We start from the raw sequence: 23966 nt of genomic DNA, 5'->3' as shown, positions 1-23966 counted from the left end.
AGTAGCGCGAAGGTAGACTGTGTACAACTGGTACATTATGCTGCCGGCAAGAATTTCCACAAGAATGATAGGGGAGGTGGGAATGAGTATCTTTGTGCATTTGCAAATGGACATCATTAACATGAAAAATAGAAAATTTTTTTCGTTTATACGTTTTCAATATTTTCTGGCAAACTTTCTGCACTCGCTGCTGGTCCCCCCCGCTTATTATTAGCGACGCTGAAATAATCATTACAAACAAATTGTCTTTGTTAGCAAAAAATTTGAGGAGGACTACTTTGACGTCATTCAAACTTTTCTTTTTTTGCAAAGTACGTTTTGATCTGTTCTTTGTTTTGGAATCTGATCCCTCATCAATTTTAAAATTTATTGTTATTGGTGACCTTTACAGAGAAACGAAACATGAAAAAGGAAATATTCACAACATAAATAGATTAAGATTTGGCAGAACAACTTGCATAACAGTGATTAACCGCACATACAGACTTATTGTTGAAAATTTGATGTAATGCGGAAGAATAATGATAATAATGATAATGATGGAATGCATTTTGGCACTTAAACATTGGCACGTGATACAAAGAAACAAAACATGTCAGGTTTAGATGATATTCTACACAACTCGTCTTTCCTGTGTAACAACAACGAGAACTTAGCTCCTTAGAATGCCACCATCATTCTTAGACTTGTACTTTGTTCGCTAAGTAGTGCAAGGTACATTGGGCACATATGTTCCCGGCACGCTAGGAGTATGATAAGAAGGCGGCGGAGACGGGTATCTGCTGTGGTTTATGGCTGTGTTGTGGCTTGGCCCCGGGCAATGCCAATTGACCGGCATGGTTTGGTTGGACGTCACCACAGGATGTCTCCAGAAGTTTCCACAAGCACACGCATGAAAAGATGGACTGGCAACTGGATCTGGTATCACTATAGGTTGGTTCGGATTGGTACCATTGCAGTTACCTCCATGGTTTGAAATGCTGCAGTAAGTGTGGTTAGATGGAACCGACCAAGCTGGTGCTTGAAGTGCGTGGGCGTTTGTTTTAATATGCGCACACCCTGGCACAGCCGGGCGAGCTGTTTCATAATTATATATTTGCTTTGGAATTGTTTGCTCGGGGTCGCCTCGGGTATGAGTGCTTGCCACTACCGCCTTTGGCTGCGTTTCATCGCCGCAGGGCCATGAGTGGGGCCTCGAACGTCTTCGCTCTCTGCTGGAGTGGTTCAGGGTCGATTGGAAGTTGCTGCTTGTGACTGATCGACCTGTGTCAGTCAACGTATTGTACGATGACGCCTCGAACGTTTGCATGCTTGTGCTGTGCTGTAACGTGCAGTCGCACCTTGAGTGGCCGTTGTTGCTGGAAGTGTTTGTTGAAACAACGCTTGCTGTGGCTAGGTTCTGGTGATTTGCTTTTAACTTTTTTTTGACTCTCCTGAAATGCCAAAACGAAAAGACGGAAAAAATTATGAAGAGAAGTAGCACCGCAGACAGCGCTGCAATGATCGTGTTGTCCAATGTCCACCCTTCATTGGCTCCGTTTGCTCTTCCTGGTTGTTCGACCTCCTGCGGCTGGGGTAGGTCATCCATGACCGCCTCTGAAGGGCTACGAAGATCATCGGCAGATATCCAGTGACGCAAAGGCTTATTCTTCGTTAAGGTTTCTGTTGATGTTGTTGTGGCGAGTGTGGTAGTTGTTGAAGATAATGTTGTTGACATTGGCGATAAAATTTTAAAAGATGTTGGCGAAGTTTTTGAAGGAGTCGAGTCTTCTTCGCAGTTGTCCACATTTCTTGATAAGTCACATCCATCGATGCCAATAAGATTTCTATTTTCCTTTGCGAGTTCTCGTAATCTTTTCCCTTTCATCGACAGAGGGCTCTGACATTCTATGTCGAGCGTCATGGACCAGAATTCGTTGCTTTCCAGTTCTTCCAATAGAAAGGTCTAACATAGAAATCACAGAATTCATTGTTGTGATATGCCGGAGAAGAAAACAAGCTTGCACCAAAACCTGAAGTTCGAGGCTTGATAAAATTTTGATGCTGACGTTTCTTCAGATGCTTCTTACCTGATACGACATGATATTGCAGTCACAGTGCCATGGGTTGTTTGCTGTGATGGAGGAGTTTTCCTGATCAAAGTACTGTCTTCCGTCGTTCTTGTACATCTTCCGAAACCAACTAGCTTGCGGCACTTTCAGTGAATTGCCGCTTAAGCGAATGATTTGAAGCTCACTGCGCATAAAATTTGTTCATTCTTGCTCTCAAATAGCACTTTAAGAATTTAATGAAAACGTAAATTTTTTATCACCCTGCATGTATGGTATCGTCTGCTTTAAAGTTGACTCTTTTATTTCCCCCCCCCCACTTACGTTGCGTCAAAGACAGATTTCTTCAAACATCGAAGGGAATTATTTCTGAGATCAATTTCAACAAGATTTTTATATGACCAGTCGTCGATAAAAGCTGTCAGATGGTTATGTTGCAAATAAATTCGTCTGAAATAACAGGAAACTGGAAATAACTGGAAACAACTTGGCTTAGACAAGCATTGTGATGATTTGTAACACAAATGGTTTATTTACAATATATGCACAAGGTTATTAGCTGGTTATACTTCCTTGTTTCCCGGTAGTGTCACATACCTCAAATTGGTAAGGCCGGTGAAATGGTATTTATTGAAGTTAATGATCCGATTTCTACTTAAATCAAGTTCTTCCAGCTTTTCCAGATTTTCAAATAACTTCTCAGGTAGCTTCTCGAGCAAGTTTTCGTTCATCTTCAACACAGTAAGATTGGCAAGATTTTTGAACGTTTCTTGGAAAATACTTTCGAGCTTGTTGTGACCGAGATGAAGTTCTGTAAGGTCCACTAAGCCTAAACAACCACAAAAACAGAACTTGAACCAGCTTTAAATTTGTAATATTGACACATGAAATAGCCTGGAGAGCTTGACGAATAACTCATGCTCAGTGAAGACGCATTGATGTGCATCCTTGTGAATATTTAAGCATGACGTCGATGTGAATTACTTCCTGGTTGCAGGGCGTCGAAGCAGAACCGACGCTTGACCTTTAACCTGGTTTGAGCGGGTATTTTCGGCCAAACCACGATGAAATATGTTAACTTGGCTGAACTCACCAAATCCAAACTTGAACATTTGAAGGCGAAGAAGCAAAAACCCGAATACGTTAAAGCTTTCATGGCAGTGACCGATTGTTAAGTGCGGTAAAAAAATAAAAAAATAAAAATAAATATTGAAAACTTGTTTCTGGTTATTAGCAAAAGTGTCTATTCTTAATGAAAAAAGGTCAACCTAACAAATGATCAGTCTAAAAATGTTCCTTAAATTACAGGAAATGCTGCTACTTGAGAAATGAAAAGCTAATAATTGAACAAAATCAATATAAAAGGTCGTTTGAAGCAGAATTCGCTATAAAGTGAACTCGCGCATTCAATGCAAACTCGAACCAGAGTCGAAATGGTGAGATAAAGCGTTTTCAACTGCTTAGTGACATGCTAGACAAGGGGGTCATCTTACCTTGAAAACTTCCGTCTTTAATACTTTTAATGAGATTTTGGGAAAGATCCAACTTTTGAAGATGTTTCTGACTTGCGAAGGAATTTCTTTCCAACTTTCGGATTTGGTTTCCTTTCAACACGAGGGTGGTAAGATGCGTGTATTTGGCGAGGTCATCTACAAGCAAAATATGAAACGTTTTACTTCGGTGATTATTTGCTGCTAGCTCTAGCGTTGCGGCATCAGCATTACGTTTTGACACATCTTAAAGACTTCAACCGGTAAATTATAGAGTTTAAGGAAGTAATGAAATAGCCAGTGAAACCACTTTTGGTGCTTTAGCTACCAACTTGGTTACATTTCTCCCGTAAACTTTCATCGTTAACAAAAGGTAACTTTCGGTGTCACGGGTTTCCCCTCGCCTATCTTCAGCATCTGTGACGTAATCCTAAAATAAATCTCACCTTCTTTTACTTTCCGCACGCAGCTGTCGTTCAAGTAAAGAGAATAAGATTTCTCTGGCGGTGCACGAAATCTGCCCGACAAAGATCCTGGGTCCGGGATCGATGTAAAATTGGTGTCAAGACACATGAGGTGGAGGCGTGTATCTTGGAAGCATCTACAGTCGTCGTGTACAGAAAACGTTTTACAATCTGCTTCGCAATTGTTGCATCTTACTTTGCAACGACAACACTTAAATGATAATAATTTTTAATCTATAATTTCACGTCTTACCTTGTGTTCGTTGATGTGCTTTTGCACATTTGCTTCATGTATATGCACGGAAGTGACGTCAGCAGTAGCAATCCGTAACACAAACACAAATCCCTTTGAACGTGCATTTTACGCTGCTGAGAGGTTTAATTTTTTAAATAAAACTTCAAGGTCACTCTAAATACTTTGACCTGCAGATAAAACAAGCAACTTCGTTTAAATGTGTCTTTTCGAACAGAATTCATGTTAATAACATGCTCACATTCACCACCCTGTCAACTTTCCGCAACAACCTGGAACAACCTGAGGCAATCATTGCCGTGTTAGCTAGCAGAGTTTCACATCAGCGCGCACGACATCTTTGCTCACTCTCTGCGGATAAATATTGACCACATGACGTTACAAACACAACTTCAGTGAACCGCGGCCAGACAGCGAAGCTAACTTTGGAGATTTCGCGATTATACAAATAGAAGAAGCGAAACTTTTGTCGTAAAGCGACCGTGACAGCGATTCTGTCGACTATTTGTTATTTGAGACATGCATTGTTCTTCCTTGCTTGGTTATTCTTAGCGTAGTTACGCACAAAGCTTAACTTAGATCAGCAACATTTTGCAAATCAAAGCGTTTCTTGCCGGACAAAATGCCAAACTGTTTGCTTGCAATGTTGTTTAGTAAAAGCCATAAAGCTTCCTGACATTTTAATTGCAGCGATGTTTCTTTCCTTAATTCCTTTCCTTCTCTTACTAACTCATGTTAAAAACTTTAATAACTATAAGTTGAACTTGATGACCACGGGAGCATTGGCACATCTCGCAACTCAAGCTCTTGAAAAAAATGTCGAGACATCTCTTCCCGCTCTTTTCTCCTCACATCTTTGTCTGGAGTCGAATTCTCTGACGTCATTATGCAAATCTTAAAGGAACTATGATCAAAATATTTCTTGTGAGTTATTTCTTCACTTGTGGCAGGTGCTGGTTCTTTCTTACTTCAAGTTTACTTGTATTGCTTATATTAGTAGATTTCGTTTCACGAAGACTAAGACGCTTTTTCTTGAAACATCCGCCTCTATAGCACCGGCATACTTGTTGTAAATAATGCTTCAAACGTGTTCAGGCAACGTTTCAATCTCCTACATCACGAGGCAGACTCGTGTCTACTCAACTCGGCAGTTCGCGCGCTTTCGTATTTAACCGTGTCCAGTGTAACTACAGCGCTGTAGTTGCTGTTTTGAAGTGAGCTTCTGTTCCTTGATTTAGCTCGATTTCTTAATAGTTAATACACCCTCAGTTAAATATGTTTCGTTCATCGAAGGACGTGATGAATCCTTGCGGTGGGTTGAAATTTGAGTTGAGTAAACAAGTCGTGGTTGATGACATCACTGTAGTCGCATCTTTAAGATCTTAAAAATATTTTTGACGTTTTTGCTTAAATTTATAATTCACTGCTTAACTTTTAAGTTAGATTTTAAACAATTTGATTTCTGTAATAAGGGAATTTTATGTTGTTTGCAATTGAACTTCGCCTTCGTCATAAATGTTAAGTGGTTGGTTGCTGTTATAAAGCGTGTGTTGGCCCAAGACGGTTTATTACGTAAAACAAATATTAACTGCGGAACCCTGCCCGGCCTTATAAGAAAGCCCCCAAAGTATGTATTTCGCTGTTAATTTAAACCTCCTACGCTCCTCGTGGTTCTCATGCTGCTACGTCACGTACGAAAATCTTTTGTTACATTAAGCTAATTAAGATAAACCATTAAATTAACAATTAATCAAATATTTGGTCGCCGTGCTAACCTTCCATCGTTATAGCGCCATTGTATTAAGTTAACAAGTTACATGTTTTAAGCTTCCAGATCTTAACATTATTCCCCGATCGTTTATTGTTCATGATATTCATTGATGTTTTGTCATAATGAGGTCAGCAGCAATTATTTTCGCCTCGCTACAGTCAATGGCTAAAAATAAACGGCACGATATGAAAGCTATAACGACATCTTGTGTCAAGGCCAGGTTGTTTTGTGTTTCCCCTCTTTGGCGCTAACTTATTCATTTCGACAAATGTGTTGTGATCTGTAACTGCTTTGACTGGACATTTGTATGAACAGAGAGTTAATGGTTTAATGAAGAAGACAGAGTTTGTTCTTGACCAACCTTTAGTAAAACCTTGTCATATATTTTAATAATATTTGCTTTGATTTTATTTGCTCTTAGTTGAAATGAGTAACCATGCGTTAAAAAGATTTTATTAAAAAATTGTAAAAAGAAATTGGCGCAATACGTCGAACACTTAGTTTACAAACAGACAAACTTAAACAAAACGTGATAGATAATAACGGTTTGATGGACAGCACCGAGTTCGAGAAAGTGAGAAAGACGTAGACAAGGTCGTGTTGTGTGAATGTGCAAATGTGCTTTCGGCTTCACATTTGCAGACACTTATTATAATTATCATTTCAAGCGTGTCATAGTTCCTGTCCCTACAGCTATTTTCGGAGCTGGGACTTGAGTGTAGGTGTAATAGTAGAATTACGGGTTTAGTTTTAGTGAGCTACTGCCTTTTGTGTTGTGCTCGTACCATAATGTTGGTCTTGTTAATCTTATTTCTTAATCATTAAGATTGCGTTAAAGTTGGATGAACTCTAATTAAAAGTTGGATAAAAGATTTTGCTGCTATCGTCGCATTTTAATCGACTTCAATGCGACCTCGAGCATGTAAAGACCTTAGTCCATGTTAAAATATCCACAAATCTCCCCCCCTTTCACCAAAAGCGGCATCTTCGGTGTCTCGCTCCTGGTTGTACGGTTCAGGTTGAAGTAAATTGTGGTCATGGGTGTGCGGTTCACATTGAAGTAAGTTGAACCATCGCTCAAGCTCTGACCTGGGTAACTCGCTTCGATTTCTTCGTCCCTTTCCTGGAAGCGAACAATTGCTTGTCCACTATTTGGCCGCTGTTCTTGGTTTATGTCGTGATTGATTGATCTGTTAGGAGGAGCGGTCGCAGCCGCTTTTGCTTTATTCTTTATAAAGTACTGCACCTGCATCGTAATCGAGAAAAATATAATCAACATCGCAACCACGCCTAGAGTAATTCCTATTTTCTGAGCAATGAACAGGTTTTGTTTCTCCTGAAACTTGTCATGATGAGTTCCTGATTCATCTTCTCCCATTGTTCTCTCCTCAGCATCCGTGTCGTTCGGAGGAGGAATTCTGGAACTTGAAACATTCACTTTTGCTGGTTCCGCGATACTTGTCGACGTTAAAGAAGACGTTTGAAATGATGAAGAGGAAGAGGTAGAATTTGACCGAGGATGATGAAGATGACGACCAACTCGTTCTTTCCCGTTCGGACAGATTTCTTCCGATGAAAGCGAACTCAACTCTCTTCCAGTGAGTGCAGCTGGAGACGCGCATTCCAGCTCAAAACATTCTTTTCTTTTCGTTTGCTTATTTTTATCAAAACTTTTCAGAAATGTCTGTTAAGAACAAATGCAGAGTTATTTATTGAACCAACTCAATAAATCCAGGAATTTATACCCAATAATTCTTTATGGTGCAATCACAAGTCCAAGCATTGTCTCCAAAGATGTTTCGCTCTGGACAACTCAATGCAATATTTCGTGAAAAGTATTCGACCCATCTGCTGGGGATTGTAGTCAGTTCATTGCCAGCCAGCGATAAGGTTCTGAGTTCACTGAAATATCAAAAGAATATTTTTCAATTTTTTTGTTTGATCTGAGATTAGTTTAAGACGAAAGCACGAAAAGCCTCACTTTAGTCCCTTGAACGCATCTGGTGCGATGGTCTTTAGCTTGTTGTTACTTAGTTCCAGTTCAGTGAGATTTGCCAGCTTATTGAAAGCGCCATGGTGAATGAAGGTCAGGTCGTTTCCTTTTAATGACAACGTCCTAAAAAATACGTCATACACGTGATGAACTAATCCATGAGAATCAGAAGGTGTCGTAGCAAAAACTTACCTCAACTGAGGCAAGTTGAAAGTTGTGTCATTTAAAGTGGAAATCTTGTTCCCAGCCAGGTTTAAGGCAATCAAACAAGAGAGATCTCTCGCTGGAATGCCTGCCCAGTGCTTGAGCTGATTGTCCGACATCCCAAGGACTTTGAGCTTAGGCATGGAGCTGAAAATTTGGGAATCTAAACTCGTCAGTTGGTTATAATTTAGAAGAAGTTCTTCTAAACTTTCCAGTGATGCAAAATCTGCGGCTTCCACTCGCGTCAAGCGGTTGTGGGAAAGATTTAGGCGCGTCAGCTTAACGGCGCCTGCGTTTACACGGAACATATTATCCGCGGAACATAGAACACGGATTTTATTCATGTATATAGAGAGCTTGGACACATTACCTTTAAATGCGTTGACTTCAATTTGTGAGATGTGGTTGTAGGAGAGATCAAAAATTCTGAGTTTGTGAAGCGACGACAAAGTTCCGCTTGCAACTCTCTCGATCAAGTTGTCAGAGAAACTTAGAACTTCCAGCTTCGGGTAGATGCTCAGTGTGCCTTGCGTAGAACAGGAACTGGTAGCATTTGAATTTGTTTGACAAAATCTCGAGACTTGATAGTTGTCTCACCTGGATTTAAAGTGACCACGCAACTGTTGTTCATAAAAATCACAGGAACTTCGCCAGGTGCTGTCAAAGATTGGATTTCTTCGGGAGGTGGAAGTTGACGGAGATTCGTCAGATCACACCAAAGATACTTGTTCCGAGGGTCCTGGTTGCAACTAAATTAAAATCAGAGTTTTGTGATGTAACAAAACTGATGTTTTCTGATTAACCAGATCGACACTCCCGTGAACTCTGTCACCGTCCATCAAACTTCAACAAGCATTGTTAAATGCTTTGCGGTACATCTCACCCTTCGTATGTGATTCTTTCGTCAGTCGGAGAACATTTCTCCTGCTGGGCGCTAATTTCTGATCCCACATAGCGCAAGATAAGAAAGATGAAAGCAAGAAGGTAAAGCGTTCTTGAAGTATGAAGTGGCATTGACAAGTACTCGGTCTGTCAGAACCTTTCAACCAAATTATCGTCAAGGAGATGAAAATCTGATGTACTTTTGATCCCAGCAAAACTTTACAACTTATAAGCTATCTTGTAAAGCTGATTCATTTATCGAGTTAATTTGCTCCAACCTACCCTACCTGTCATTCACCTGAGGTCTCGCTTTATTTGTTCCTTAAACTTTTCACAAATAGCGCAAACATTGAATATGGAAATTAAGCTGAGCAAAGCATCTGCCTTTGAGATACCTCACGTTAAACGGTTCAAACTACAGACGTTTACACTTTAAAGAAGTTACAGAGTTACCCCTTTTCTTCTACTGTTTTTCTGACACTTTTAAGCGGAACTGAAACCACTCATACAAAGAACTCTGAAGCCAATAACGCAGGCGTAGCGACCTATAACCGAGCTTCTTCAAATATGTGTCAACCTGATTTGTTACTCCCTTTATTACCTTTGTAGAACAAAGGAGTCAATACAAAGAGATTGTTTACAATGTTCGATTTAAGGTACAGTACGCGTACAGCACAGTTGTCGAATCTTTCTTTCGACTTGTTTTGGTAATTGCTGGCTCATATAATTAACTGAAATGATGTGATTTGACACACTGGGCCTAACGAAATAAACAGAATAAGTTCCAACACATGTTGTATTCCAACACATGTTGTATTTACTTAATACAAAACTGCACTCTTAATAAAAAAAAAACAGAAAACAGTTTGCGATTCAAAAACACAGTAGGTTTATACAAAAATAATCATAAACAGGTTTCCTCATTTCGGAAACAAAGCAGTCAAATTTTGTGACTATATTTCCTTAAATTTTATTTCATCGATGTGGTTGTTTAACTGTGAATGCTTGCACGCATACTGCTCTTTGGTGCTTGCCATCTCAGAACGCATCATGCAACGAACCAGAGTTACCATCACAAGCAAACACAAGATAACAACAACAAATGTGAAATTCATGATCACATAAAGTGATTGCGTGTCTCTGTGTGATGCGTCGTTGCTCGTGGTGGAATGCTCAAGTAGTGGTGTGTGCTTTGACCAATACCTAGAACAATTGTGCGTCGAAGACATTGATGTAGATGACTTGTCTTCTTCATTCTCTTCATGGAGGATACAGTCACCCGTAGACCTGATGTCCTCCTCTCTCAGACTTGTGAGATTTCTGCCTGAGTGCTTCAACGGGAAGCTGCAAACCAGGTCGATAGCCATTGTTTCGTAAACAATCTTGTCACGCGACTCGTGAAGAAATTTCTGCAGCAAAGCACATGACGCATTTTATATCGACTGTTTTGATCTCTGTGAATTTAGGATTATACCTAAGATTATTTAGCAAAAACAAAGTTTCCTTACCCAATAATCGTACATTCTGCAATCACAAATCCATCGATTGTATGACATCACGGATGACGTAACTGGAGGGTATGAGTATGCTGCATTGTTACGTATGACGTTAATGAACCAATCACGATAAGCCATTGAGAGGCGGTTGTCGTTTAAAACAACTTCATGAAGAAAACTGCAAATTGTATTGGAATAATCAAAATGTTTACTTTGACGATGCGTGTTTGATTTGGATTCGAAAACGTCACCATGCAACTCATGTGTGGTCAAGAACCTTGTTTTCGACACTTACTAGCCAGTGTGCGCTCACCAGAGGTCTTTGAATATGCTCTGATGTAACTTCCTAATGCGATTCCCACCGAGGTCAATCGAGGTCAAATGTTGACTTTCAGCGAACGCACGAAGAGGCAGCTGCTTCAAAGCGTTGCCTCGTAACGACAATTTCCTGCAAAAATCAGAAGCTTCTGCGTTTAAATTGCAACACGCATCAACTCCACTGTGATACTCACTCAAGCTTGGAGATATGCTGGGTATATTGGATTCGTGGTGATTGATTTTGGGCTGGAACATTCTCCCTTGAAGTTTGCTGTGACGTCATCCAAGATGATATCTTGTTATAGGCGACACTGACGACTTTTAAACTTGTGACGTGGCCAAACCATCCGCCATCAATTGTCCTCAGTTTGTTGGAAGCGAGGTTGAGTTCCTGTAAATTGCGCAGAGCGGCTAAAGCTTCAGTTGGCAGGGAGGACAGGTTGTTATGAGAAAGGTCGAGGATTTTCAGTGCAATGGCTCCTGCAGCCATAAAGCAGTGTTATGTTGGTGATCGTTGGAACTAATCTTATAGCCAATATGCATGTTTTGCAGCTGCTTGATTTATACAAGGGGTCATAAAACAACGGATAATTTGCAATTTTTTTTATTGTAAACTGATCTATGAGCTTTGGTACCTTGAAAGGCGTTTTTGTTAATCTTTGAAATGATGTTGTTCGACAAATCAAGGACTTTTAACGTTGTTTGTTCCGCGAATGTTCCGTTGACCAAATGACTGATTCGATTTTTTGAAAAACTGATCATTTTCAATCGATTGTACAGACCGAGCACATCTGCAAAGTATGACGTCACCATCCAAATCATCGACAAAACTTTTAAATTACGATAAAAGAAAATTTTCCAACCTGGATTTATGAGATCAACGCAGCTGTCGTTCATAAAAAGCGATGCAGATTTGCTTGGAGGAGCTTGTGCTTTGATCTCCTCTGGCCGAGGAAGCTGAGTGAGGTTTGTGAGGTCACACCACAACGTCATATCCCGGTAGTCAAGTGCGCAGCTGAAAGAATGAAAAGTTTATCCTATTTCATGATTAGAGACTCAGAGAGAACTTTACGACAATTCACAGAAGACAAAAGCATGCGCTGACCCTTCGTATATGATTCTGGGATCTGATGCTGTGCATTTTTCTCCATCTTTAATCGCTGAAACCTCGATAAGTATGATGATGGTGAAGATGATGACAATAGCGAGCGCGAAAACTGAATGTTTCATGATGTTGAGATGATCGCTTATTGATCATGAACATTCTAAAGCTGAATATATCTGCACAATGCACAACATCAACATAACTCGATTCTAATCGTCTAAAACTTTCCTGTTTGAACTCGAGTCATTGAACGTATTGAATTCGCTTATCCGTGCTCAATCGGCCTTGTTTATACAAATTGAATTTAATTCTTGTTAAACTGCTGTAGCTGTAGTAACCATATATGCCAAGTTTGTTACAGACTGTTCCTGATTGCTAAAATATGTTTCTTATCTTACTTATCACAACCAAACATTGACCACTTTTAAAGATAGAAAGCAAATAACAACACTTCGAACTCATATATTTGTTTGCCTTCCATACTTGTGCAAATATTTTCAATTTATCAGTCGTATTTCTGCAGCCTTGTCTGCACTAGTCGCTCTACCTTGAGCAGTAAACAGCCATAAAGCTAGGGCAATGTATGAAACTATGCTGTGTTACGACATGTCATAATATTTTTGCTATCTGGTTATTCAGTTTCAGTTCCTTATTTTCATGCAATTAATATACTTGTATTATGCGACCATAACAGCTACAAAAACTCTTTCAACGCTTCAAGCATAACCACGAGAAGTCAATGTTGTGCTGCGGCGTCATGACAACCACAAATGCATTTGTTATTGCGCATATCATCCCACACAACGTGCACAGCAAGACATGTTGAGCGGCAAAACTTGCAAAATAAATTTAAGTAATAAAGCGCCAGCGGTAATTTCTTAAGTATTCCGTGTCATGTCTGTTTGTTCTGTTCTTTCTGTTCATCTTAGCTGTGTCCACTTGCATGCTCAAGCATTGTTGGACGTTGGTCAGAAGAAGAAGAAATTAACAAATTGAGGCTTTCTCTGCTCCTGCGTTATCCAAATACTTTGAAACTAAAAACCTTCCATGCCTTGGCTTAACATGTCTTTGGTTTGTTTTCCCTCCCACACAGCTGGCAGCCAAATAATCACAATAGTTTTGTCAGGTCTTTTCGCCCAGATACCGCCTGTGAGGTTTGCATCTGTGCAACGCTGTCACGTGTTTCCTTCAAGGTGAAAACTGGTTGTCAATGTGTGAAATTTAGACTTGTTGTTTGAGTTGCTGCGTTTTGTAGGATTTGGGTCGTAGTAGATGGTTATTAATTGTATCTGGCGGCCGTTTAAGAATATATCGGAGTCTGAATTAAGTTATTAACTGTGCTTTGTGCTTTAAATACTTTTGCGTCGAAAAAGTTTAAAGTTTTACTGGAAGCGCTATTTGTAACTTCACGTAAATATGTCGTCGTTGGAAATATTTCGTATTTCACATTTTATTAACATTTTTATATTTCGGTGTGGAGTGCAGCGTTGCAGCAATCAGGAATGCTGCAACTAGAGGGCGATAAACAAAGGGCTGGATCGCTTCAAGCTATGATATTTGTTGTCGATTACTCATCTGTATTGTTTTCGGTGACATGAAAGCAAACGTTTATGACGATTTATTCGATCTCTTTAAAGCTTTCAATCAGGCACCAAGCGGTGAATTGACGAGAAGGTTGTTGCTCTCGTCGTAAAGGAAAATATTGACCAAGAACGCAATGACGTAGAACTTTTGATTTATCTGCTTGAAACAGGAACCCTAATATGCACTAAATATTACCTTTGCTTTCCACTTGAGCAATAAAATCACATCAAATTAAATCCATATGACATTTTAGTTTCTTTCAAAGCACAATAAAAGTGACGTAATAGTAGTCAACATTAGGAGTCAGGACCGCGGGAGATTGGTGCACTGAACCATATGAACGCGGAATAAGCAACTTCATTTTCAATTCTGCACGTTAAGCCACATTAGTGACGACTAAATTTTTTCTAAACATAGAGTAAGCGATGTTATTCCACTTGGCACTGGATGCAACTGGTGCAATCGTCTCGACCGCGATTTGCGCGTGTTTGTCGTTAAGCAGTTTCACAGAGTTGAATTACTGCCAGACCCAGGTTAAAATAGAGAAAAAATACTTAAGACGTCGAGTTATATCGGTGTTGGTTAAAAAGAAACCTTAGATGACGTAATAAACGTATGAATGGTGAAGGGCTTAGAATCGTGATTGCGTTCATTTAACCTGCATTTAGGGAAAGTCTCAAGCTTGGGGAATCCCAGATGTAGATACTGGGGTAGCGGCTTCAGTGATTCGCGCATTTGCTCGACAAATATGGAAGAAGCGCGTTTGCAACCACAAGTCCTGCAGCATGAGAAATAAATTGATGTTGTCTGAATAATTCGGTGCTCGCCCGTCCATAATTGTTCCACATCACTGAGCTCCATGACTTCCCTGCTGTCTTATTATAACGATCCATGGCAATACGCTTGTCATCTTATGAGGCCTTAAACCTCATGCGGAGGGAATTCACGTCTGTTTGCATCTCGTAACTATTGACTCCACTTTTCGATTCCAAAGTACCATATAACTCTTATTATTGTAGTTATATTGTCGTGGTACTTGCTATAATATTGCGCAATCTTCGCAATTATGCAGAAAAACATTAAACACTGCGTCATTATTTTATCCCGTTAAAGATCTTCAATGATCAACTCCTGCAAAAATATTTACAAAAGAAACAAACAAGAAAGAAATGTTTGTAGATCGAGACCACAAAGGCTATAGCTCGGCAACCGTTGCTCAAACAATAACGAGGTTTTGGTCGTGCGAAGACTTGCCTCGGTCGGAAGATGAATATCAGTTATCGTTCCGCCTACTACCTTCGACCTTAGAATAAACATTGTTTTTTAGGTTTAAGTTTCAACTTTTATTGCTTTCTTTACTTGTATTGGGAATATTTGACCAGCACCATGAGCGACATGTGCGAGCTGATACGTTTGTTCTGCGCTTTTAATGTCATTCTCGCGAAATAGCAACGGTATCAGTGATTAGTACGTGTTGTATTTTCGACAGAAAGCGGCCGCTGTGAATTGTATCCGTAATCACTCAACCGTGTCATTACGCTTTGTTTATGACAGACGTCATACATCACCCGTAGTTTGTTGACGGATTTTGCGGGGAATTTATCATTTTACGGCTTCAAAAGATACGCTTTTGTTTAATGTCGCTTTAACGGGCGCCAGATGTGGACCAGCGCGGAAAACACCGAACGGTGTCAAAATGAGAATAACCGGTTTTTAATTTAAACACTTGCGTTACGCTTTTATTGACAATTAATTTGTTTGAAGGTCAAGGAAATAGTTACAAAAAGTTTTTCGCTATTGTTGTGATCTTGTCGTCACTACTCCTCGAACTTCAGTTGTTTTGCCAACAGCGGACAAAAATTTATTTTAAATTTCCCCGATTTAAAAGTTTGTTCGAGTTCTCTTCACGTTTAACTCAGTGGTTGTCCGGCTTTTTACCTCCGTTGCCCCCGACCCGGTATAAAAGATTTAGCGCAGTTGAATGTAACTCAACATAAAGGTTAGCAAAGAACTAATTCGTGAAAGACATAATGACGCTTAAAACGTGTTTTGTTGTCAGCAAGAAAAAATCTTGATTATGCAAAGCGAGTGGCGAGCGAGTGGCGGTTTCTTCCATGCTCTTGCAGCAAGCAGCACCCGCTTTCATGCATAGAACCATAAAAATAAAACCCTTTAATAAAACATTCCGCGCTTTATGACAAATTCATAAAAATTGGCTCAAATTTGTTTGACATTCAATATCTTTCACCACACAAGGAAGTGACTTCGTTTGTTCTTTATATGTCATGGCTCGTAATTGAACCTGCTATAAAGATATATTGCTATATTGAACCATAAAGTCCATTTCTATGCAAATTAAATTCAATATTCTCATATTCAGTTGTCAATTGCAATGAAAGTAAGTCACATGACTGTAACGACAGTATTTGATTGGTCAAGGCCTTTGACCGCAACTGTTGACTTGTGTACATTGTATATCAAAGAGCTTTGGTTAAAGTTATGTTTATTACAAAACAATCGCACAGTGTTGCATAAATTAATACAAAGAAAAAGCAGTTACTGGAATATTCGCAACGAACAAAAATTACGCGAAACACTTGAAAAGCAGCATCGTGTTAATTTGGCACCGGATCCGAACAAAAACTCACAAAAAACGAACAATGCATAAACAACAAAGGGCGCGAAAATCCTATTTCGGTTCATTCCCCGACGCTGGAAAACAGTTTTGAACTGGGGATTCCCCTGCATAGATACTGCAGTATCACGCAATACTTTACTCTCAACCTGGTTCGGTCAACAAGGAAGCAATTTAAAGCTCCATATTAGGGAATTGTTGGATGGCGTTGCTAGTTATTTAACGCACAAGTTACCAGGTTGCAAAATTTAATAAAGATTTAAATCAAACACGAAGAACAAAAACCTGTGAATCTGGACAAAGAACATGACACGAAAATAAACACTCAGTTGCAATAATTGAACAATTGAACACGCGCAATGAATTTGCCGAAGTAAATGCGTTCTTTAAAAAGTTAGAAATTATAATCGAACAAAGCGATTTCAGGGATTACGAAAAAGTGAGTTTTAATCTTGAAATAAAGAAAAATATGCTGATATTTATGGCAAGTGACAAGTTTACCATTAGATGGTTGACTTTATACTTTTGCATGAGACGATGGGACTTCCCCGCATGTTTGTCTCCGTCTCAACCTGTTCCCGGGAGTATATTTGACCGATATTGGAACGAGTGATGTTAAATCATCCCCACAATCGCATACGTCATGAATCACGTCATCTTTGTCGTCATGTTCGAAGAAGGAATGAGCGCAAAGAAACGAGGGATGGGCTCACAGAGCAGATCAGTTTTTGCCACTGGAGGCGATGCAACGGCGCTTCACCTTTTTGAGCCCTTAAAGCTCTTTGAACATCTTTTAGATATTTCACGCGACTCTTCATGACGTGGTTTCCGTTGAACACAATGCGTTTGGCGTTCTTTCAACGTCACTTCCCTGGGGTAAAAATGTTGTCGTGAGCGGTGACGTCATCTCCTGCGGGTTTATGCTCTCATAATCGTTGCACAAATTTGATTGGCTGGCAGTGCTTCTGTGGGGTTGGTTGTTGGGCGGAGGCGTAACACAATGTTTGGGACTTTTGGGGAATGTTTCGTGCGGAGAAATCGTTGAATCTACGGAGTTCCGGTTGGACGCTCCGTCTCCAAACGAGCCTTGATGAAAATTCGAGGACCCGTCAGGTATCATCCTCGGATGATGCTCATCCAAATACAAACTCCCGCTGCATCTCTTGCACACGCTGCCAGGGGTGATGACGTCATCGCGTGAGCTGGCCTGGTTCAAGTTGTCGTCTGAGAGGGTTGTGCTGGCGGTCCTCTCACTCAAACGCTTAATCGAGGAGTCTCGATCCGGTCTCTCGACCCGTTTGTTCGTCTTCATCCTGCAGCAAACCGCTGCTATGCTGACGATCAAAGCAACCGCTACGATGCTGATGAAGATGGTTTCAGTTAAATGCTCCTTGACGAAGTATTTGAGCGTTTCGATCGTGCCGTCACTCTCGTCATCACCTACGTCATTACCTACGTCATTGTGAGGAGATGGGGTTGGCGGGGGACTTGTGGTTGCCATAGTTCGCCGGGGCGGGGGTTGCTGGGACGGCTTTTTCGGGCACTCGGGATATTTTTGTATGTAGGGGCAAGTACCGTTGGGTGAAAGGTCACTATCGGACAACTCCATTAACATTCGACCTTTCAACCGCGCGGGGGCGCTACATTGGACGTTTAAGATGGAAGCGAGCTCGGGTTCAGAGCGAAGTTCATTTTGCAGGAAAATCTACAACAAACATCTGAATGATTTCTCTTTGCTTATGAATTGACTTCGTACAACATCACAAACATAAACTTACCAAGTATGGCTTGACGTCACAATTGCACACCCATTCGTTGCCTGACGTCAGCGAGGCGACGTCATCCAGCCTGTCATCGTCTGCTTTGAGTCCACGGAACCAATCAGGTTTCGGGGTTTCCAGTTGATTCCCGTTCAAGCGCAGAAGCGAGAGAAGTTTCCTGTCAGAGCGACAAGGTAAAATTTGATCAAGAATCCTAGTCAATGTTGGCGGGATTTGAGCGCTTCATTTCCGGCCAACTTACTTGTATTTAAATCGGAACAAGGAGTCGTCCAGGCACTTAAGTGTGTTGTTGCTCAAATCGATCTCCTCCAAGTGGGGTACGCTGGCCAGAGTCGCCCCAAAGTACTCGAGCTGGTTGTTGTGCAGATTCAAGACACTGCATGAAAACTCAGACTTGTTATTTTCGACAAATTATAATTAATAAAATTCGCAAAATGCTAAAAAATCTTCCAAAAACTTCGGCTTACCTCAGCTTGGACACTCCGCTAATCTGCCACGAATCGAACCTGCCCAGATGGTTCCCGCTCAAATCTAACTCGAGCAGATTTGTGAGGGCGGCGAAAGTGTGCGGGGAGATTGCGGACAACCGGTTGTTGTTGAGCTTCAATATTTGCAGGTTTGTGACGTCATGGAAAACGTCATCAGAGAGGGTGGTAAGAAGATTGTGGTCAATGTGAAGCCGCCGCAATTTGGTCAGACCTTGAACGGAAAATAGTAATTTTTGTTCATAAATGCCGTCCTTTGCTGGCGAACATGACAAATTGCATATTTATTATAGAGTTACATTTATGACACAACAATTAGATATCGATTAAACGCTTTTGCTAACCTGTGAGTGTTGAATCGTCAAAACGTTTGATTTTGTTCTTAGAGAGTTGCAAGCTTTCGAGTCTGTCCAATGTTATGAAGACTTCTTTAGGAAGTTCCTCGATGTAATTTTCGCTCAGCACAAGTTCCTCGAGGTATATATACTTCACTATGATGTCTATTATTAAAGTAGCGCACCGTTATTTTAGATACGTCATTCTGCGCTTAGTGGCACTTTAGTTTAGCCGAGTTTAAGCCTCGTAAAAAATTCCAAGCTACTTTCTGTATGGGCAAATTCTAAATATAGTTTGTGGATTTGTGAAGATTTTGTTTCAAGAAATTTTCTCGTCAATCTGACATTTACCTTTGTCCAAATGATCGACGCAGCTCTGGTTGAGATAGAGAGAATAAGATTTCTCTGGAGGAGCTCGTGCAAAAATTTTCTCTGGTTGGGGGATTGTGGTAAAGTTGCTCTGGTCACACCATAACGCCATCATGGTCAGGTTCAGCTTACATCTAAAGACGCCAGTTATAGAACTCCATTATAAATTTTTCATGACACAAAAATAAAAATAACGAATGTTGCAAAATTTACCATCCGTGGAAAGTTTTATTTTTCATTTATAAAAGTCGATGAAAACAACGTTTATTTGAAGCTTATTGTAGATAGTTCAGAATTAAATAAAAAGATGAAAGTTGTAAGTTTTTGTACATACACTGTCCTCGTGGGTCGATGGTTGCAATGCTTCGAAACGATTTTGATTGGGTTAGAAGTGGAGTGACGTAAACACACAACGAGCAAAAAGAGCACGCAAAAAAGTCTCACATTCACCATCTTATATTATTCACAAATACTTTAGTGTTCGATAAATCCTGCAACATATGAAGAACCAGATGGTTGCGAGAAGCTTTAAATGAATTAACAAACAAGTTTCGCTTCTGCCTAAAATACGATGACGTCATTCTGTTACGTGTCGGTTTCTTCTAAGCTGGCATTTACGTCAACAATGACATTATTGTCCGACTGATTTCAATCTATATCCAAGTTTAATCTCAATTTTCTTTCTCAAATTTTTCTCAAAGTTGCAGGTACTTTGAAATATCTCATCTCTTTCAGCGCCACAGAGATTCAACTGTTCGTTATTAATGGATTTTGGAATTTCTTATGATTTGCAATTTCTCGTGATTTGATTCGAATTATCTGTTAAGTTTACAACAACACTAATGAGGCAATAATACTTAGTTATTAGCTGCTGTTACATCTATCTCTGGCGCAGAAAGCGTAAATACATCATTGGCGGTCTGGTTGTTACTCAAGGAAAAGTAACTGGCAGTAGAGGCGGCAAAAAAGTCCACGACGTTATTTTTAGCCGATGTCGCTTATTATACCGCTTATGTTATTGAGCGCATTAATATGCGGTTGGTGGAGCTTTGTTTGATCTTTATCAAATATGTCAACAGTTTGATAACAGTCAGCCGCCTGTTGCGTATCCTTCGAATAAAAGTAAATATTAACTTTTAGTAACATTTTTGCAAATCAAAACTAGAACCCCGTCAGCAATTCAGCTTCATTTCACGATAGCAACATGCTATGCTGCAAAGACTCGTATCTTCTGGATGAAAATATTAAATGGACCCCGTATAAGTATTTGTCTTGTTCACTCCCCACAGATCGTTAACTTTGTTCGCGGCGAAAACGTTTTCTCTCATGTTGAAAGATTTCAGCGAGAATTCAGTTTCTACTCCATGAATGTTTTAAAACGACGAATTTTCAAGTAAACAACTTCGACTCGTTAATAACACTGGACAACAGCAAAATTATTCCTCAAATGAAAATAAACTGCCTAGACTAACTTTGGGACGCTGATTCCAAATCTGAAATCAGAATTGGTCTATCACGTCAGGTTTTCAAGATATGAAAATTCACGAAATTCGGATTTTGCATTGATTGGCACTATATTATAAGGTTCTACAGTACAAGGTATTGTGCAATTTTCTTTCCCAGCGAATTGTTGGTCATATTATGTCACAATGCATGTTATGTAAGATTAATATTGACATTATTTTGTAAATGCAATGTTCTATCTTTTCACAATTAATGCATTCTTGAATGTTCTTGGCCATGACTATAGAGGGGGGGTAAAATCGAAGACTCTGTGTGTTTTTGCACTGATGTTGATTCACTCATGTATGAGCTTGGCCACCAACACATCAGCACTGAGTGGAGACTGTTCATTGATTCTAGCAAAGCTAGTTTGAAAGCTGTCCTACTGCACAATGGGAATGAAAAGCCTTCTGTCCCTATTGCTCATGCTGTCGATTTGAAGGAGACGTACGAGTCTATGGAAACCATCCTACGGGTCATTAACTACCGGGCTTATAACTGGAACATATGTGGAGACCTTAAAGTTGTGTCACTTTTTCTCAGATTGCAGTTGGGTTACACCAAGCATATGTACTTTCTCTGTTTGTGGGACAGTCGAGACGATGCAAACCACTATGACACAACTGAATGGCCAATGAGAACGGACTACATTGTTGGAAGATATAATGTTAAGTGCCAACCCCTAATTGATCCGAGCAAAGTGTACTTGCCACCACTTCACATTAAACTGGGCCTGATCAAACAATTTGTGAAGGCAATGGATTTCAATGGAGATGGATTCCTGCATATAAAAGAAAAATTTGGTGCAATACTAAGTGATGCTAAACTGAGAGCTGGAATATTTGTTGGCCCCCAAATACGTGATTTGATCCGTGACCCAGTATTTCCATCCAAGCTTAATTCAATTGAATTAAAAGCCTGGAATGCATTTGTACAGATTGTACAAAATTTTCTTGGGAAGTACAGGGCAGAAAATTACTCGGAACTAGTGGACAATTTGCTGGAATCATACCGCGAAATGGGCTGCAGAATGTCGGTTAAACTGCATTTTCTTCATTCACACTTGGAATTTTTCCCGCCAAACCTGGGTGATGTGAGCGACGAGCATGGGGAAAGATTTCACCAAGACATCTCTGTGATGGAATCGCGGTATAGAAGTCGATTTAACCCAAACATGATGGGGGACTACTGCTGGTTTCTTCAGCGTGAAACTGACACTGAACATACTCGAAAGAGCAAGTGTATAAAGCACTTTTGAGGGAATATAATGTTATTTTTGTCTGATTTAATTATCCTGGGTTGTGTTAAATTGTGCAGTATGATAATGCTGTTATTTTCAATAGAAATTACTGGGTTGATTACATGTAATGTTTTGTTCCGCTCAGCCAAAATTAGCCAAAATCACAGTTATGGGTTGTCGTGAGCATATATCATATCTCAAAAACGTGACGTGTTAGAAAAAATCTAAGACCAGATTTGGATTCAGCATTGCAAAATTAGTCTAGGTAAACTTGAAATGAGCGAGGAATAAAAAATAAGTTGTAAATTGTTGTCCAGTGTAATCTGTCGAATGTGTTCTCATAGAAATGGTTTTGTCAACCGACATATACTTGTCGTCCCTGTACATTTGTTTCTTTAACAGCAGAAATCGGGTCAATTTCGAATAAAAAATCTACACCAGCGGGAAAATTCAGTAACTTTGCATTGAGCTTGATGCGAGTTGATTTCGGTTTAATTTTAACTACAGGGTCAATTAGTCGTTTACTCTGAGAATAAGCTGCACTTTCAAGGGAACTTAATTCAACGAAATGACAATAAATCGAAATACAACTAATAGTTTGGCTTATCGTCGACAACGTGGAAGGACAATGCTAACGGCTTCGTATCCTGTCTTAATAAAGTCTTCGACGAAATGTATTTCTTATATTTACGATCTTGGCCCCTTGGTGCTTCCCCTTTTGTCGACCTTTTAACACGAAGAAGTTTTACTTCGGCGAGTTTCTATGACGTCGTGCGTCTCGTTTAGTGCAACAAGTTGTTCATCGTCAAACAAGCTTGGGTTGTGTGAGCTGTCACTTATCGAGCTCGTTTCTATACTTTCCACTTTCTGGGATTAACTTTGCAGTTTCTTCCTCATTTCAGACTCGCAATCGCCACCACATCTGTGAGACGCATCGCTGCCGATGTCTCCACCGCGCCACAAATTCTTCATAAAATTTCCACAATTTGTGTTTTCCTGCCACAGCTCCCGCATCAACTGTGGTGAAATGTTTGCGCAATCTCACGTTTCGTCGGCACCAGTCAACTCACTGGAACAACTTCACTAATCACTTGTTGTTTGTTCTTAAATAACCCGCCTAAGGGTTTCCTACGCTGTAGTAGGCGACTGTGTGAAGTGCGCGACGACCATTGTGATGTCATATTACTCAGCGACGAAAGAGGAAAAGATCGCAACGACCATGTAGAAACGAGCTTTTCCCCTTAAAATTCTCTTTTTATTTTGAATGAATTTACCGACAAACTCACGCGCTCTCAGACGCGTTCAAGTCACGTCAAGCACACTCATTAACTACGACTGTGAGTAACCGCCGGTGATTTCACGTAACTTTTATTGAAGAGTCACAATTCTCTTTTGAGCGATACAAACTCTGCATAATTTGCGCGATTGGCGACTTTTGACGCGTGTAATGTCAATCTAGGTAATATTTATCGCTCAAAGCAACATTCAAACCAAGCTATAATTGACTGTCTTACCTGTAGTTGGAGTTACTTCTGTTGAACTAAACCGCCGTTTCTAAAACAATGTTTAATTCGGAGTTAATCAGCCAAATAGCGACTTGGCTTAGCGCGTCGATACTTAAATTTCGCATCTGTTCCGCTTCATCGAAACTTTGGTTCCGCTATTGCTAGGGGATTGTCTTTCGTCGTTTCTCTTTGCTATAGCGGGACTTTTAACGCGCCTAAATTTAGCTCTGTGACGTCATAATACAACAGAACTAATCCTATATGTATATTAGAGGTGTTTTTTTGGTCGTAAGTCAGGGTTCGAATCACGTTGAGATCGCCAGTGTTAAGGATTCATATTCAGTTAATTATTACCTAAATGCTAAATTCTTATCAAACCAACTACACTAAAGTCTGTCGCTATATATTACATGTTTAAGATTTCGATGATTGTACACGTTGGACAACGGCAAGCTTTAAAGCTGAGTGATTGCCGCCAAAGCCCGATTGCTTTCAGATGCAGAGC

General features: G+C 40.1%; 4 protein-coding genes across 5 annotated transcripts; all 4 read right to left on the bottom strand.

Moving 5' to 3' along the window:
• Window positions 1–353: 353 nt before the first annotated feature.
• On the bottom strand, window positions 354–5698 carry LOC143468724 (uncharacterized). Of its 2 annotated transcripts, XM_076966083.1 has the most exons (7): window positions 4256–5698; window positions 3985–4139; window positions 3542–3697; window positions 2646–2877; window positions 2373–2498; window positions 2070–2235; window positions 354–1945 (listed from the first exon to the last, which is right to left on the bottom strand). In XM_076966083.1, exons 1-7 carry the CDS (start codon window positions 4360–4362, stop codon window positions 701–703), a joined length of 2187 nt encoding a protein of 728 aa, XP_076822198.1. In that variant the 5' UTR covers window positions 4363–5698; the 3' UTR covers window positions 354–700. The 2 variants fall into 2 exon arrangements, with proteins under 2 accessions (XP_076822198.1, XP_076822199.1); XM_076966084.1 differs by lacking the exons at window positions 3985–4139; window positions 4256–5698 and having other exon boundaries at window positions 3142–3675.
• Window positions 5699–6431: 733 nt separating this feature from the next.
• LOC143468726 (uncharacterized) lies at window positions 6432–9554 on the bottom strand. Its single transcript, XM_076966087.1, has 8 exons — window positions 9393–9554; window positions 9107–9262; window positions 8821–8972; window positions 8594–8749; window positions 8212–8512; window positions 8008–8142; window positions 7772–7928; window positions 6432–7710 (listed from the first exon to the last, which is right to left on the bottom strand). Exons 2-8 carry the CDS (start codon window positions 9235–9237, stop codon window positions 6958–6960), a joined length of 1785 nt encoding a protein of 594 aa, XP_076822202.1. The 5' UTR covers window positions 9238–9262; window positions 9393–9554; the 3' UTR covers window positions 6432–6957.
• A 333-nt stretch (window positions 9555–9887) lies between these two features.
• On the bottom strand, window positions 9888–13249 carry LOC143468731 (uncharacterized). Its single transcript, XM_076966096.1, has 7 exons — window positions 12025–13249; window positions 11783–11934; window positions 11555–11710; window positions 11114–11399; window positions 10915–11049; window positions 10614–10779; window positions 9888–10514 (listed from the first exon to the last, which is right to left on the bottom strand). Exons 1-7 carry the CDS (start codon window positions 12147–12149, stop codon window positions 10059–10061), a joined length of 1476 nt encoding a protein of 491 aa, XP_076822211.1. The 5' UTR covers window positions 12150–13249; the 3' UTR covers window positions 9888–10058.
• Window positions 13250–16044: 2795 nt separating this feature from the next.
• LOC143469219 (uncharacterized) lies at window positions 16045–23533 on the bottom strand. Its single transcript, XM_076966836.1, has 8 exons — window positions 23471–23533; window positions 19548–19704; window positions 19196–19347; window positions 18854–19009; window positions 18492–18723; window positions 18266–18400; window positions 18022–18181; window positions 16045–17948 (listed from the first exon to the last, which is right to left on the bottom strand). Exons 2-8 carry the CDS (start codon window positions 19664–19666, stop codon window positions 17058–17060), a joined length of 1845 nt encoding a protein of 614 aa, XP_076822951.1. The 5' UTR covers window positions 19667–19704; window positions 23471–23533; the 3' UTR covers window positions 16045–17057.
• Between the last annotated feature and the right edge of the window lie 433 nt (window positions 23534–23966).

The sequence above is a fragment of the Clavelina lepadiformis genome, chromosome 8, assembly GCF_947623445.1.
Source record: "Clavelina lepadiformis chromosome 8, kaClaLepa1.1, whole genome shotgun sequence".
Classification (NCBI taxonomy): domain Eukaryota; kingdom Metazoa; phylum Chordata; class Ascidiacea; order Aplousobranchia; family Clavelinidae; genus Clavelina; species Clavelina lepadiformis.
This window is presented reverse-complemented; position numbering and strand designations above follow the sequence as displayed.